Here is a 15,524-nt window from a genome sequence, read left to right on the forward strand (position 1 = left end):
GTCACCACATCAGATCAATTATTTCCATCTCACCCTGTCTTCTGTATCTTCCGCTGTCACACCAACCACCTGTATGTCCTCCCTCAGCACATCCATAAGCCTCCTCTTTGACATCTCTCTCTCCTCCTGCCTGTTTGGTCCGTCCTCAGCATCTTTCTTCCTTTGCCAGTGATGCCCAAACTATTCCAGAAAGGGCCGAGAGGGTGCAGGTTTTTCTTGCAGTCACTGACTTCAGCAGGTGATTTCACTGATTAATATCCCTTTGAACAGGTGGAATGAGTTCAGTGAAATCACCTGCTGGAGTCAGTGGCTGCAAGGAAAACCTGCACCCTCTCGGCCCTTTCTGGAATAGTTTGGACACCACTGTCCTATACAACCTGGGTCCCTACTGTACACATGTACAGAACATCTCAATCTTGCCTCTCTGACTTTGACTCCAAACCGTCCCACCTGAGCTGTCCCTCTGATATGTTCATTCCTAATCTTATCCATCCTCACAATCCCAAACAGAATCACAACACCTCCAGCTCTGCCTCCTGTCTTTTTGTTAGTGCCACCGTCTCTAAGCCATACAACATAGCTGGTCTCACTACTGTCTTGCAGACTTTTCCCTTCACTCTTTTAGATATTCTTCTCTCACAAATCACTCCTGCCACCTTTCTCCACCCACTCCACCCTGTCTGTGCTCTGTTCTTCATCTCTGTACCATACACTTCATTACTTTGGACAGGTGACCCCAAGTACTTAAACTCATCTACTTTAATCATCTTGAGCCATTGTAACCACACTATTCCACTGGGCTCCCTCTCATTCACACGCATGTACTCCGTCTTGCTCCTACTGACTTTCATTCCCCTTCTCTCCAGAGCATATCTCCACATTTCCGGGCTAGCGTCAACCTGCTCTCTACTCTCACTACAGATCACACTGTCATCTGCAAACATCATAGTCCATGGAGACTCCTATCTGATCTTGTCCATCAACCTGTTCATCACCATTGTGAGCAAGAAAGGACTCAGAGCTGATCCTCCACTTTGAATGAATCGGTCATTCCTACTGCACATCTCACTGCTGTCACACTACCATTGTACATGTCCTGCACTACCCTCACATACTTTTCTGCCACTCCAGACTTCCTCATACAATTCCACAACTCTTCTCTTTGCACCCTGTCATAAGCTTTCTCTAAATCCACAAACACACAATGTAACTCCTTCTGACCTTCTCTAATCTTCTCCATCAGTATTCTCAGAGCAAACATTGCATCTGTAGTGCTCTTTCTTGGCATGAAACCATATTGCTGCTCACAGATCTTCACCTGTTTTCTTAGCCTAGCTTCTACTACTCTTTCCCATTACTCCACACTGTGGCTCATCAATTTTATGCCTCTGTAGTTACTGCAGCTCTGCACATCACTCATTCTTAATAACAGGAACCAGCACACTTCATCTCCTCAGTCATCAGTCATCCTCTTCATAGCTGCCCTTACTTCATCCTTCATACTTACTAATCTCTTGCACTTCCTGATTTACTCTCTCCACATCATCCAGCCTTTTCTCATGCTCATTTTCTTTAAGAGATCTTAATCTCAATTAGATTAACCTGGTTTAATAAAGTCTGAATTAAAATTAATCAGGTCTTCAAAAATATTCCCTCCACCTTCTCAACACACTCTCCTCACTTGTCAGTACTTTATCTTCTGCATCTTTTACCACCCGAACCTGCTGCACATCCTTTCCACCTCTGTCGCTTTGTCTGTCCAATTGGTACAAGTCCTTCCTTACTATTCAACTTCTTGTACAGCTCCCTATATGCCTTTTCCTTAGCTTTGGCCACTTCTCTTATGCTGCATCTACTTATACTCCTGTCTAGCTTCTTCATCTCTCTGACTATCCAATTTTTTATTTTTTTTTTGGCAACTTCTTTCTCTTTAAGCTTTCTTCATTTATCTGGCCTTGGGACTGGCGCTCAGAATGTAATGGCTGCACACCCCATGTGGCTGAGTTTATGGCCCCTTCACAAACAACACGATTGAGGCCGAATGATGCATGAAGAAAGATTCAAATGCTACTCTGGGAGGTGATGGCCTAGTGGATAAATGCTGGGCTTGAGACCAGAGGATCTTTGGTTCAAATCCCAACCTGACTGGAAAATCACTAATGGCCCAGTCACACGGCACATGACAATTCCTGAACAAAGGGAAAAAGTAAAAAAAGTCACAATTCGTTGAGAACAGGTGGACGAAAGAGCTTTATCACCGAACAGCCTGCGAAGCAAGAGCGCAAAAGGGATGAAAGAGTCCAGAACAAAAGAGGGATCATCTCCTTCACCATCAGAATCCTCACTGTCTGATGACACCAGTGTTGGGGAAAGTAACTTTGGAAAGTTACTTCATTAGTTAATCTATACAGTTATATTTTACAGTTACTTCTTACATTTACTTCATTAGCAGCTGCGGACACCTTGTCGGCAGCTGTTGAATGTATTTAATAAAGTTACTCATAATCTAATTTGGTTATTTTTAAGATTTAGTACTCAGAAAAGTAACTGTTAGTTACTTTGCTGATTAGTTACTTTTCTGATTGCTCAATCTTACGAGTAACCAAGTTAGATTACTCGTTACCTTATTAGTTATATTACTTATTAGTTGCAAGTTTTCTGCAGATTCTAATAAAGTAATTGCATAAAGCTGCTAATGAAGTAACTGCATAAAGCAACTGTATAAAGCAACTAAAAAAGTAACTAAAAAAGTAACTTGTCAAAGTTACTTTCCACAACACTGGATGACACGCTGCGCACTCCGTCTTGCTCCAATTAAAAAAAAAAAACAAAAAAAAAACTGGTGTGCCATGGTCACTGTTGTATCACTGTATTATGTTCTAAGCCATATATATTGACTTATAACAGAAAACTGTCAAAAGGGGGAATAAATATAAGTGTAAAGATGATTGACTATATCAGAGCAGTAAATTGATCAGTCCATGTGAAGGCACATTGACTCGTGTGGTTAGTTTACCAGCTGTAGCTGATCCACAACGTGAATTCTGTCTTCCAGAACAGCTCTTTATATAATGTTTTGAATTATCTACCTGTTGCCACATGTACATAAGGGCTGGATTGTCATTCCTACACTCATATTGTTATATTTAATAAAAATTAATAAGCACACGCAGCAGCTGCTGCTGCTGCTAATGCTGCATTCATGTACCGTTGGAAATTACACAACTTTTTTGTTGTTTCAAATTCAGCAGTTGCTTGTGGCAAAATAATTAATTGTATACACACAAGAGATTAATTCCTCCCTGTATAAGGTGCCTGAGCCCATTGAAGCTGACCCCCCCACCCAGATAAAAAAAAAAAAAAAATCCAAGCAAAAAGGCTGAGTTTGCACATGAATACAGCAGCAGCCTCAGCGCTCACAAACCGGCTTCTGCACTGTGTGAAAACATTCAGCTGGTCGAACGAAGTCAAACTAAACAATAACGTTACAAAAACTAAACAAACAATTAAAATAATCAAGAACAACAGCAAAACAAAACATGGTCAAATTGAGGTTTTTGTTGCCCTTTGTTCAAATTTTTCACAGTTTAAAAATCCTGACGAACAGCCAGCTGCAGGAACGAAGCTGTGCGAAGGTTAAACGATGCCAACAAAAGTCCAGATTCCTTGTTAAGTTAGGGCTTCATTGCCCTTTGTTAAGTGTCATGTGACTGGGCCATAAGGGCCCTTGGGCAAGGTCCTTAAGCCCCTATTGGCTCCTGGTGTGCAGTGAGTGCATTTGTCAGGGGGCTGTTGTTGATATATAATCACATCATGGGTTGGCTGTCATTCGAAATCAAGCAGGAAGGGAGCTGACCACAGCCCACGGTGAGTGACTGTGTTCCTGTGTCACTCACTGTGGGCATCACATCACAGCTGCGGCATCAGTGCAAAGCAAAGCTGGGGAACACATATTGTCACATGTGCTTCAATCACCCATGTACAAGGCAAGGTGGTGCACGTGTCTGCAAACGATGACAACATGAGGAAAAATAAAAATACATATCATCTTTGAAACATGTTCAGCTGCGCCTCAGTGTGCACTGCAGACACCATCAGCCAGACTGTCCCATGTGAGAATATCTATCTCGTGTGAATGGCCAGCTGGCGAGACAAATGTCATGTCCACCACATGAATTATAGTACATAATGTGGTGTCCTTCAGCTGCACAATACTGATTTCTATCATGCTGAAATAAACTTCAGATTACTTTCAGAAAAAAAAAAAAAAAAAAAAAAAAAAAATATATATATATATATATATATATATATATATATATATATATAATTATTAGCATTTGCTCCCAAGTGGCAGTTATGAGCCAAATTTAGTGGGTCTGGTCCATGCGCTACTTATTTTAAAATATGGCATAATCAAGTGGGCTTAGAAAAAAAAAAAAAAAACAGAAGCCTCATTTGGCCACCACTATTGGCAGTATTTGGCATCGTAAAATCCTGTCTGCTTAAACTCATCATCTACATTGTGACAGCAAAAACAAATCCATTTCTGGTTGCCATAGTGATTCTTTAAAGCCATTGCTGCTTAAACACTTGAATATCACATAATGGATTAAATGAACAGAAAAGTCCAATTCTCCTTGGAGAGGTTGGACCGGAATTTTCCTTCATGCACATATCCTTATGGTTTCCTACCATTGTGAGAGTTTCATTGAAATCCATAAATTGGGTTTAGGAGGAGATGTGTTTTCATGACTTAGCCATATGGTCTACAAATTCAACATTCTGCCTTAATAGACATGCACATTATGGCGCAGCCTCAATTCTTTAACGAATTGCAGTTATGCGCTCCGACAGCTGCCAAGACATTGGTGTTCAGTTGCTTTGTGGGACTGAGACATCATCTCCGGATAGCTGTCAGCTGCAGAATGAATCATTGTCGTAAACAAATACTTTGTGACACATACTGGCACATAAACATGGTAAAGTCTTGTACAACTGCAGATGAACAAGACACAGACTTGAGTAAGCAACAGCTACAAGGAAGCACATGGGTTCAGGGCATCTGAAGACAAGCTCACTTACCCCGTCTTTCATTTCTTTTATTTTTATATATATTTTTGTATATTATTTATGTATTTTTCTTTTTTCTGTGAAGCAAGAAGATCTCTTTCATCTCAAACTGTCTGCAACATCCCTCCAGCCTTATTTTTTTCTGAGTCTGCATGGAAAAACATTCTTTGATTCCATCCTTTTTTTCCACCTTCGCTAAATTGCTTCCTACCGTCTTTCCAACGGTTCTGTTTCTCATCATTAATTAGAAATCAGGTTTTTCCCAGTTTAAGGTAGAAGAGCACACAATGGAGCCAATACCTCTGCCAAAGATTCACAGTCCCTGGTCATTTAAACCAACTTTAATTTCAGTCCACTCCAGTGAGCTTGTCTAAAAATATGCCCCCACCACCACCACCAGAGCTAGCTCATTAGCTGGATCTGCTTCAAAATACACCCATGGACAGCAAATAATAGCATTCCAAACACTTGCCTTTGAGCTTGAGTAGTGATAACAAAATCAGATCTCATGAAGCATTCGCTTTTTCTGAGCCCACTAGATGGTGATCTCTTTTCAAAAAAGGATTGAAAGCATGTTGCATGACAGTTTGATTTGAACCCTATTACTGATAAGAGACCGCCACCTAGTGGGCTCAAAAAGAACAGCAAATGCTTAATGAGGCTTCAGGAGGCCTCATATGAATGCCACTAAAACTGAGTGGTGACCTTTGTTGATATTGCCGAGCTTGGACATTGATCACTCATTTTTGATCCTAAATGTGGATCTTTGATCTTCAACACTGACCTTTCATTGCTATTACTGAACTTAGATCCCAATGTGTTCCTTTGATAGCATTTGGCTAACTTTGATCCAGATTGCTTACTCAAGCTCCAACAATTAATTGATGATTAATCGGCTATTAAATTAAGATGACTGATTTTTTTACTAGCTGCTTTACTCTTATTATATTATGCCAGATACTAGTAATAAAATGCTCCTAAAGGAACCATTCAGTAATGTGAAAGTTATCCTTTACCAGTGCTCTATGAATTGCAAGTGACTTCTTAAAATACATAATTTTCTCGATATATAAAATCCATCGTAAATCACTGCATTATGGCGCTCACCCTAAATACATTGTTAGGTCATTAGCCACAGTTCTAAAATTAACTTAACACTTATAAAAATAAATACATAATTACATAAATAAAGCTCCTTCTTCTTCTGTCTGTTCATCTGCAAATTGCAAACCAGCTTTAGAGGTGTATAGCACAACCCACTGTATTGGAGTGTGTGGAGTTATGGCATTAATTATTCTAAGTCAATACAATACAGAACATGAAACAATAAGATGAAAAAATAAAAATAATCAAACATACAATAATATCTTTCAGGAAAAAACACAAGTCTGGTAGTTTTAGCACACTTTTAACTGAACAAAAGTACTGTGTGAGCGCTGTAGTTTATTATCTAAAACTATTGTGTTGATGTGCTGATTTCAACTGTGTGCTTAATTTTTTAATCCACCACCCACACCCAAAAAAATCTTGTGACTTGGTATCTGGTCTTTAACCAAGAACTAGAAAAGTTAAACCAACAATCAAGAAAGCAATCAAGAATATAAGGGTTTGGATAATGGGTTGGGGGAAGGTGGGGGGGGGGGTGTGTGTGTGTGTAATAATAACAACAAATTGTTGTCCAAGACTGCCTGGGATCCATCTATGGCCACGGTGTCAGTCTGTCCCTACTCCCAGATGCCATGGAGCATGGGACCTGAAGCCTCTGAGGCCAGCCCCCAAATCCCCTACACCCCAGGGGCCTCATGTACACAAGACCTGCATGGATTTCCTACTGTAACAGGGCATACGCTAAAACCCAGAAACTGGTGTATGCACAAAAATATCCAGATGTATCAAAGTATGTGTATGCATGGATTCAAGCATGTTCTGTTTGTACATTACACTGACTGTGGAATTGGGTGAATATGCAGACAAACCAAACCATTCCCTCTCCACGCCCATATTTTAATATGCAAATTCATGTAAATAGGCCCTGGGATGTGGGATTCCCCTCTGTCTGATAATTCTGCATGAATACAGAAAAGAAATTATCCTGAGTGTGAGCTACAGGTGACTGGAAATGATGTGGATACATGCAGGAATAGTTTATTTGGTTCGCTGTCAAATGGAATAAACATGATACAGAAATAAAGGTAGTGGGAGAGTGTGTGTGTGTGGCGGTAAAGGCTGTGGGCTCAGAGTATTGCACAGACACAGAAGTTAAAACAAAACAGCTGCGCTATGGCTGAAACTGTGTGACATTCACAACTTTATGCATGTGTTTATTGACAAATACTGAACACAGGGAGACAATCGGGGGCCTGTTATGAAGCTCTACAGCTCTAGTTTCACCATCAAGCAAAACAAAAAAATACATTAATAATATCAAAAAACATATTTGAAAAGTGAACATGCCCAAATGTGCCCACGCTAGTTTTTGTTCGGAACAATTCCACAAATAAACTATATACTCACTAAGCAGCCACCCATCCCGCACCGTGCCAGCCCCTAGCCTGTTCCCAATCCACCCTAAAGCATTTGCATATTGCATATGATTTGTACATTGATGAATGAATGTGTCTTCCAATGAAATTATTCCAGAAAGGGCCAAGAAGGGGCAGGTTTTCTTTGCAGCCACTGATTCCAGCAGGTGATTTCACTGATTAACATCAATTTGAGCAGATGGTATGAGTTTGAAAGTATCAGACCCGTTGGTATCCCACTGGGGGTCAACAAGGTGAAAGGGAGTTGCTCGTCTCTTAAGCGTGGGGGCGCTTTCACCTGTTCCTTTCCCTGTCATGGACGCGCAGCACTAAAAAGCACTGACTTCTCCCCTTTGCTCCCCCGCAAACACTGTGCAGATTTCTTTGCAAGGCTAAATGCTTGAATAGTTTGGGGAAGTGATGGTCTAGTGGTTAAGGCGTTGGGCTTGAGACCAGAAGATCCTCGGTTCAAATCCCAACCGGACTGGAAATTCATTCAAGGCCCCTGGGCAAGGTCTTTAATCCCCTATTGCTCCCGGTGTGTAGTGAGCACCTTGTATGGCAGCACCCTGTGACATCGGGGTGAATGTGAGGCATTATTTGCTTTGAGCATCTGATGCAGATGGAAAAGTGCTATATAAATACAGTCCATTTACCATTTTACTTTGTTTTGTGTTTACAAAGTAAACTGCAATGTTTAGTCTACTGTGGTTGCACCAATCATTTTTTTTTTAAATGGTGGTGGTATTTTGTTTAAATTTTATATTTATTTCTTGTCATGTTTGGTGCCATTGTTAATGCAAAGTTATTTATTTGCAGCTGTTTTCAAAGCATTAATAAATTATTATTAAAATAATAACTCAATATTAATTTAATATTGAGAAATTTAAGAAGTTATTTTGAAATAAAGAACCGCTCTGACAAATTCTGAATTGTTCTTTTTTGGGGGGGGGGGGCACCACAAAGCATTTGTGCTTGGGACACCCAAATGGCTTGCACCAGCCCTGCTCACCTCAGATTACACCATTTTCAAGGTCCTCGAACAACGCTAACGCAGCCATTCTTCATGTGATTTTCCTCATCATTTTGCGCATCCTTATATATCCACCCATATAATTGCAAACACATGGGTGTGTTAATTGTTCATAAGTGTGTCTCTGGTGTGCATATCACTTTGATGACTTGTTTTCACACAATAGTTTCCCAGCATCACCTCTATGTGTTGGCAGTGAACCAATAGCTGTAGAAGCACGTGTATGCAAGCCATGACTTTGGCGTGACACATCGTACACTTCCATGGTCAGTTCACGTTTAATATATCTAAAGGTTAGCGTGGAGAAGGAGGTATGTCATGTTTCTGTGCATACGCAGCTTTTGCACGAGGCCACAGGCTACCACACACATGCCACATGTCATTTTGTTTTTATTTTTACACTTTCACACTTTGAGACATATCTTGAGTTCATAAAATGGGTCCCGGAGGTCATGACATATATATATATATATATACGTATATGTGACATTGTTCTCCACCATTCTCAATGATCATGCATTCTGAACTGGCATTTTCATCAAAGCTTTATAGTTTCACAACTGGGTGGCCAACAAAAATCACCAACAAACTTAAACTGCGTGACAGCCCCAGGTTCTGAATAATTTCCTTTGGTCATGTTCCCTACCCTTCATTTCACCTGTTTACGTCATATAGTGTTCTATAAAATCTCACTTCTCTCAAAGCCTTTGAAGACAATTTGTTTTCACCATTTTCTTTTTTTTTTTTTTGCCATCTCATCTCTCCATTTTTTGTTTTTTTTTTTGTGCTCCAAGGTCTGTGCAACTCATTAGACAGTTGGATGATCGTTCCCAACATCAAGCAGAACCACTACACGGTGCATGGCCTGCAGAGTGGCACCAAGTATATCTTTGTGGTCAAGGCAATTAATCAAGCGGGAAGCAGAAGCAGTGAGCCAGGGACTCTGAAGACCAACAGTAAGCACATGCAAACTGATGCAGAGCACTTCATGTTAGATTTACCCTTTAACATATGTCCAACCATTTGCTTTGAGACAACATATGTTTGTTAAAACCAAGCAGAAGACTCTGGTGCTGAAAACCAAAGCCAGTGTGAAACTGCCAAACACTGCAGTTGATGGGAATTGACTCTCCAAAAGAATTCCCATCAACCCCAATTTAAATTGTCCAACTTCACAACAGAAATAAAAATGTTTGCTACTTGTACAAACATGGTTTTGGTCTCTATAGCTGGTTTCCCTACTAATGGCAACTTTACAGGGGTCAAATTTATTATAACTCATTAGGTTAGGCATTTTTAAGGTATAAAGTTCTGCATTTTTAACAGGCCAGTAGTTCCAGCCATCCATCCATCCATTTTCTTCCGCTTTATCTGGAGTCGGGTCGCGGGGGCAGCAGCTCAAGCAAAGCCGCCCAGACCTCCTGATCCACACACACCTCCCCCAGCTCCTCCGGGGGAACCCCAAGGCGTTCCCAAGCCAGCCAAGAGATGTAGTCCCTCCAGCATGTCCTGGGTCTTCCCCGGGGCCTCCTCCCAATGGGATGTGCCTGGAACACCTCTCCAGCGAGGCGTCCAGGGGGCATCCAGAAAAGATGCCCGAGCCACCTCAACTGACTCCTTTTGACATGGAGGAGCAGCGGCTCGACTCCGAGCTCCTCCCGAGTGACCGAGCTCCTCACCCTATCTCTAAAGGAGCGCCCAGCCACCCTGTGGAGGAAACTTTTCTCGGCCGGTTGTACTCGCGATCTCGTTCTTTCGGTCATGAGCCAAATCTCATGACCATAGGTGAGGATCGGAATGTAGATCGATCGGTAAATCGAGAGCTTTGCCCCCCTACTCAGCTCTCTCTTCACCACGACGGTCCGATACAGCGACTGCATCACTGCAGATGCTGCACCAATCCGTCGATCGATCTCACACTCCATCCGTCCCTCACTTGTGAACACGACCCCAAGATACTTAAACTCCTCGACTTGAGGCAAGGACACTCCACCGACCTGAAGAGGGCAAAGCAACTTTTTCCGGTCGAGAACCATGGCCTCGGATTTGGAGGTGCTGATTTTCATCCCGGACGCTTCACACTCGGCTGCAAACTGCCCCAGTGCATGCTGAAGGTCCTGATTTGACAAAGCCAACAGAATCACATCGTCTGCAAACAGCAGAGACGAGATTCTGTGGTTGAAAGGCTTATTAAAAGCCTGCTAACGAGTCTTTCATTGGATTCAGGTGTGTTGGAACAGGGAGACAACTAAGAGCATCAGGAAGGTAGATCTCGAGGACCGAACTTGGGCACTCCTGACTTAGAAAATACTGATGGCTTTGTAGCAAGAGCTACATTGACACTGCCATGGTTGCTGAGGCTATTTGCTGGTCATAGGTTTTAATACCCACACCCATGCCACCCATTATTATAGCCACAACCCACTCCACATAAATATGCATTAATTTTGCACCCACACCCACTTTATGGTTTGTTAGCCTTACATAGCTTGGTAAGTTTGAGATTGGTGGGTGTATTTGGGCTTCAGTCATTCCACAGAAGTCATATGAGAATGGCCTATATTTAAATCCTTTCCAATGTATGCCTAGAGTTAGACAGACTCAGGCACGACCAAAATGGCAATGTTCAAAGCCAATCCAGTTGAACTTCATACCTGCTCTTTGGAAACCTATTGGTGATATTACAGAGATATTTTTGCTTTTTTTTTTTCATTCTGTTGTTTTAGCCATAGACTGTAGACAGCATATGCCTACACCTAGCTGTGATGTAGCTCAACCATGCCCCTAATTATACACAACTTTATAATTTGATGAATTTGAACTGATGATTTTCATAAAAAAAATTCATCCTCTGTACAGACATGAATTGGTTAACTAGCTATAGAGACTAAAACCAGTTTTTGTGCCGGGCTGTAAACTCCAAGTACCTGTTCACGGTATTGCAGGTTTTAACAGTTTCACAATGGCTTCTTTTTTTGGCATTAAACTTGGTTTATACAAGCTGCTTCATTTTGTCCACCATTTCTAGGCCAGCCTTTCAAACTGGACCCCAAATCTGCCCACAAGAAGCTGAAGGTCTCCCACGATAACCTAACAGTGGAACGGGATGAATCCACTTCCAAGAAAGGTCACAGCCAGGAGCGCTTCTCCAGCCAGAGCAGCTATGGTGTGGTGGGAAACGTCTTCATTGACAGTGGCCGCCACTACTGGGAGGCTCTGATTGGAGGGAGCACATGGTGAGTTTGAAGACATGGCAAGACATACTCCACCTTGAATGTTTTCCAGAAACATTTAAACAATTCATCTGCTTCCCAGGTATGCTGTGGGGATAGCCTACAAGTCAGCCCCCAAACATGAGTGGATTGGCAGAAACTCAGCGTCCTGGGTCCTTTGCCGATGCAACAACTCCTGGATGGTTCGCCACAACAGCAAGGAGCTGGCCATTGAGCCATCACCCCATCTGCGACGTATCGGTGTCCTATTAGACTATGATGCCGGATACCTGACCTTCTACGATGCTGTGGGTTCGCAGCACCTCCATACCTTTCACGTGTCCTTCATCCACCCTGTGTGCCCTGTGTTCAACGTGTGGAATAAGTGTCTGACCATTCTTACTGGTTTACCCATTCCTGACCATTTAGAGGGGCTTGAACCCCATGACTGAAGTCCAGAGATATAACTTATCTAAATTAGCTTGAAGCTGCGCCAGTAACTATTAGCATTAAAAAAAAAATCTAATTCATTGCTTTCTGATTTGATTGACTAAACACAATTCAGACAAATGGAAATGCAATGGCAAAGTCTTAATTGCCATGTCTGGACTATGAGGTCAACTTTTACAGCTTTTGATGTGTAAATCAGTGACCCCAATTTGTAGTTTCCAGCCTTGTTTTTTGAAAAAAGACTACGACACCATGATAAATAGAGTGAAATTTTGGCAACATTCTATTGTACCTGCTTTAACAGCAAATGTCCACCAGATAGATTTCAAGAACGTTGAGTGCAGGCTGCTGTGAGACACAACACCTGTTAACCTGTTGCATATACTGTAGTAGCAAAATAATGTTGTGCCAAAACCTACAATTTAGTAGCACTGTTTTATTCTTTAAAAATTTATAAAGTGCACCCCATTCAAGACAGCTTTGCTCTTGCAAAGTTGCCTGGTGCTGCATTGTTATAAAATAAATAAAATATGATTTGTTGTAGGTGACTTTGAGTTATGGAGGAGTTATAAACAATAAAATCCTGTATGTGGTCATCTTTGAATGATGGATTTCACTGAGGCAGGACAAATGGATGTTGTTGGATCATAAATTTATGCTGTAAAGGTTAGATTTGCATATGTGTACCACAGTAACTAGGAAACAAGCCACAAATTGTTCAAATTTTATTTTCTTCCAAAACCTATGTGTCGGATCAAGCACTTTGAAAATCCCAGAAAATATAAGAGTTCATATGCATTTATACAAGCAGTTGTTCATGGAAAAGTAACCAAAGTGGCATTTCTGTCTGTTCAGACATCTTTTTTTTTTTTTTTTATAAATATTTTACTTTAACTTAAATAAATGCTGAATTATTTTAAAGAAATGGCAGATGATATTGTGTTAAGACTGTATTAATGGTACGAGTTCCCTTAAAGTAGACATGACCCTTGTTTTTGCACATTGTTCATACTTAATGGCTTTGTTGAAAATGCCCAAAAACCTATCTTTGGTGCAATTAACATGTTTGTGTTGTGTTCCTTTTGAATTAATGTGTTAATTCTCTGTTTTGGCAGTCAAACAACTCCTGCCACAGTGTTTTTGTGTGATACACGACACGAGCCGTGTTGCAATTGTAATCCCAGGTGATTAATGGAACTAAGTGCTTACATACACGTTCAGATTTTTTTTTTCATTTTTATTGTTGTTTTGTGTGCCCGTACACTTCAACTGTTTTCCTGTTTTATTTTTTTTAAAGCCATGCCCAACTGATGCAATTCCTACAGATGGCATGACTTCTTGAACAGTTGTAGCAGCAACTCAAAAGGAGTAAAACAACCCATACACCACTTATGAAGAGGCTCCCACTAGCATTCCTTTTTGTTGTTGTTTGTTTGTTTGCATATTTGAAAAGCATTTACACACTAATTGTAGGATATTATTCTTCAGGATGTCTTATAAGTAGAAGGATGACCCCGCTAGTCTTGCTAAATTCTGCTGTGTTGTTAGCCTCTATCCATATAAGTCTACATCCAGCTAGCAAGCTAACACAAAATAGCCTCAGAGATAAGCAGTAGTCGGAGGTTGAAATTTTACTTCTAATCTTAGGATACACAAATTTACCCCCTCCCCACCTCCCCAAATTAATTTCTTTTCACATGGTTGCTTAAAAATCCAATAATACTACAGTTGTTTGGTATGTTTCATCAATATAATACCCACTGACTTTTGCTACTGTTAATCCGCTACGGTAACTGCATTTTTTTCCCCCTGCCAATTTTACTGCTCTTGTGCACATTCCATTGCAGGAGGCTCACTTCCAGTGACTTTGACTCCAGCATGTGTGCACCGCCAACATTTGGGGGCAAGTGCATTGATACTTGTATTGAATACCATATGTATGCCCAATGAGGCTATGTTATAGGCAGAACATTTAGAAAACAGACTTCTGGAAAGCGTCATCAAACATACAGTGCATAACAACTGAAAATTTTGGCCAGTATAAAGACTCCCCCGTGCCACCCGCAAAAAAGAAAAAATATAACAAAAAACAAAACAAACAAAAAACACAATTTACAACATTTAATTGTTACAGATTAATTTACAAACAATATTTTATTTGCATTTCTGATTTTTTTTCCATTAACAGGAACACTTACATTTGCTACCATCAACTTATTCAGGACAAGTAAGAGTTTCTTTAATTCTGTTTTCTTGGCAATAAAATGAACTGATCTAAATATATGGTGTTGAATTTCATATTTGTGCTTAACCTTTATGCCCATGGGACAGGTCAGGTCTGGGAGCATTTGCTGATACCACACATTTCTTGAATATTACATGCTGAACTGCATTGAGTCCTGAATAGCAACCATACCAGCAGGTGGCCAGTCCATCCCCACCTCCCAAAAGTAACAGATTACCGGTCCTCTTGACCTTTTCATTGTGGAGTCCTCAACACTGAGTCACCTGTAGAGGATTGTCCCCAGAGAACATCACCACATGGCCAAACTGTCGTAGCTGAAGCTCCCTCATAATGCATGTGGTACACCTCATTTGATTATCTCAAAATAACCAGTTTTGTGACATAAAGCCATTCCAGTTGTGCACAAGGATCATCTGAAGAGACCTGGTACAAAAGACATCCACGTTTAACCCTTAGGTAGTAATGTCACAATATCACAATCATATAGTAAAATAGGAATCCACAGAACTGCAAAGACTTGGACTTTCATTCTCTTGCAAACCTATCAACATCACCAAACCACGACACATGCACTTCTGAAGGCTGAGTCCAGAACATATATGAAAGCCTGGAATTTATCTTGATTCAGAACACATCCAAACCCACAAATGCCACCTTTCCACTCACCTTGAATCAAGGTATTCATTGAATCTGCAAAGATTGTACCATTTTATCAATGTCAGTAAACCTTTCCTCTATGATGAAAGTACTTATGCCACTGGTGTCCATGGTTCTTTCCAGCAGAAAGTCCATGTACATAAGTACAGAACAGAGTAGGAACCAGAACACATCCCTGATGAATGCCAGAATAACTAAGAAGGAGTATGAGAATTTTTCCCCACTCCACACATCATTCACAGTACCTGTGAATGATGGGGGGGGGGGGGGGGGGGGGAGAGGAGGGCAATGATGTCCAGCAACTTATGGGGTTCCATCATAATTTCAATGTGGGT

At 41.0% G+C, this 15,524-nt stretch overlaps 1 protein-coding gene across 3 annotated transcripts in view; it reads left to right on the forward strand.

Annotated features, from left to right (window-relative positions):
* The window catches only part of LOC117514984 (E3 ubiquitin-protein ligase Midline-1-like), a 159,788-nt gene extending 145,222 nt beyond the window's left edge, over positions 1 to 14,566 (forward strand). For all 3 annotated transcript variants that reach the window (XM_034175554.1, XM_034175547.1, XM_034175560.1), the window contains exons 8-10: positions 9,420 to 9,581; positions 11,654 to 11,861; positions 11,941 to 14,566. In XM_034175554.1, the coding sequence (XP_034031445.1) occupies positions 9,420 to 9,581; positions 11,654 to 11,861; positions 11,941 to 12,289 (719 nt within the window). In that variant the 3' untranslated portion in view covers positions 12,290 to 14,566. The remainder of the gene's footprint in view (positions 1 to 9,419; positions 9,582 to 11,653; positions 11,862 to 11,940) is intronic.
* The last annotated feature ends 958 nt before the right edge of the window (positions 14,567 to 15,524 follow it).

Source organism: Thalassophryne amazonica, chromosome 1 (genome assembly GCF_902500255.1).
Source record: "Thalassophryne amazonica chromosome 1, fThaAma1.1, whole genome shotgun sequence".
NCBI lineage: Eukaryota > Metazoa > Chordata > Actinopteri > Batrachoidiformes > Batrachoididae > Thalassophryne > Thalassophryne amazonica.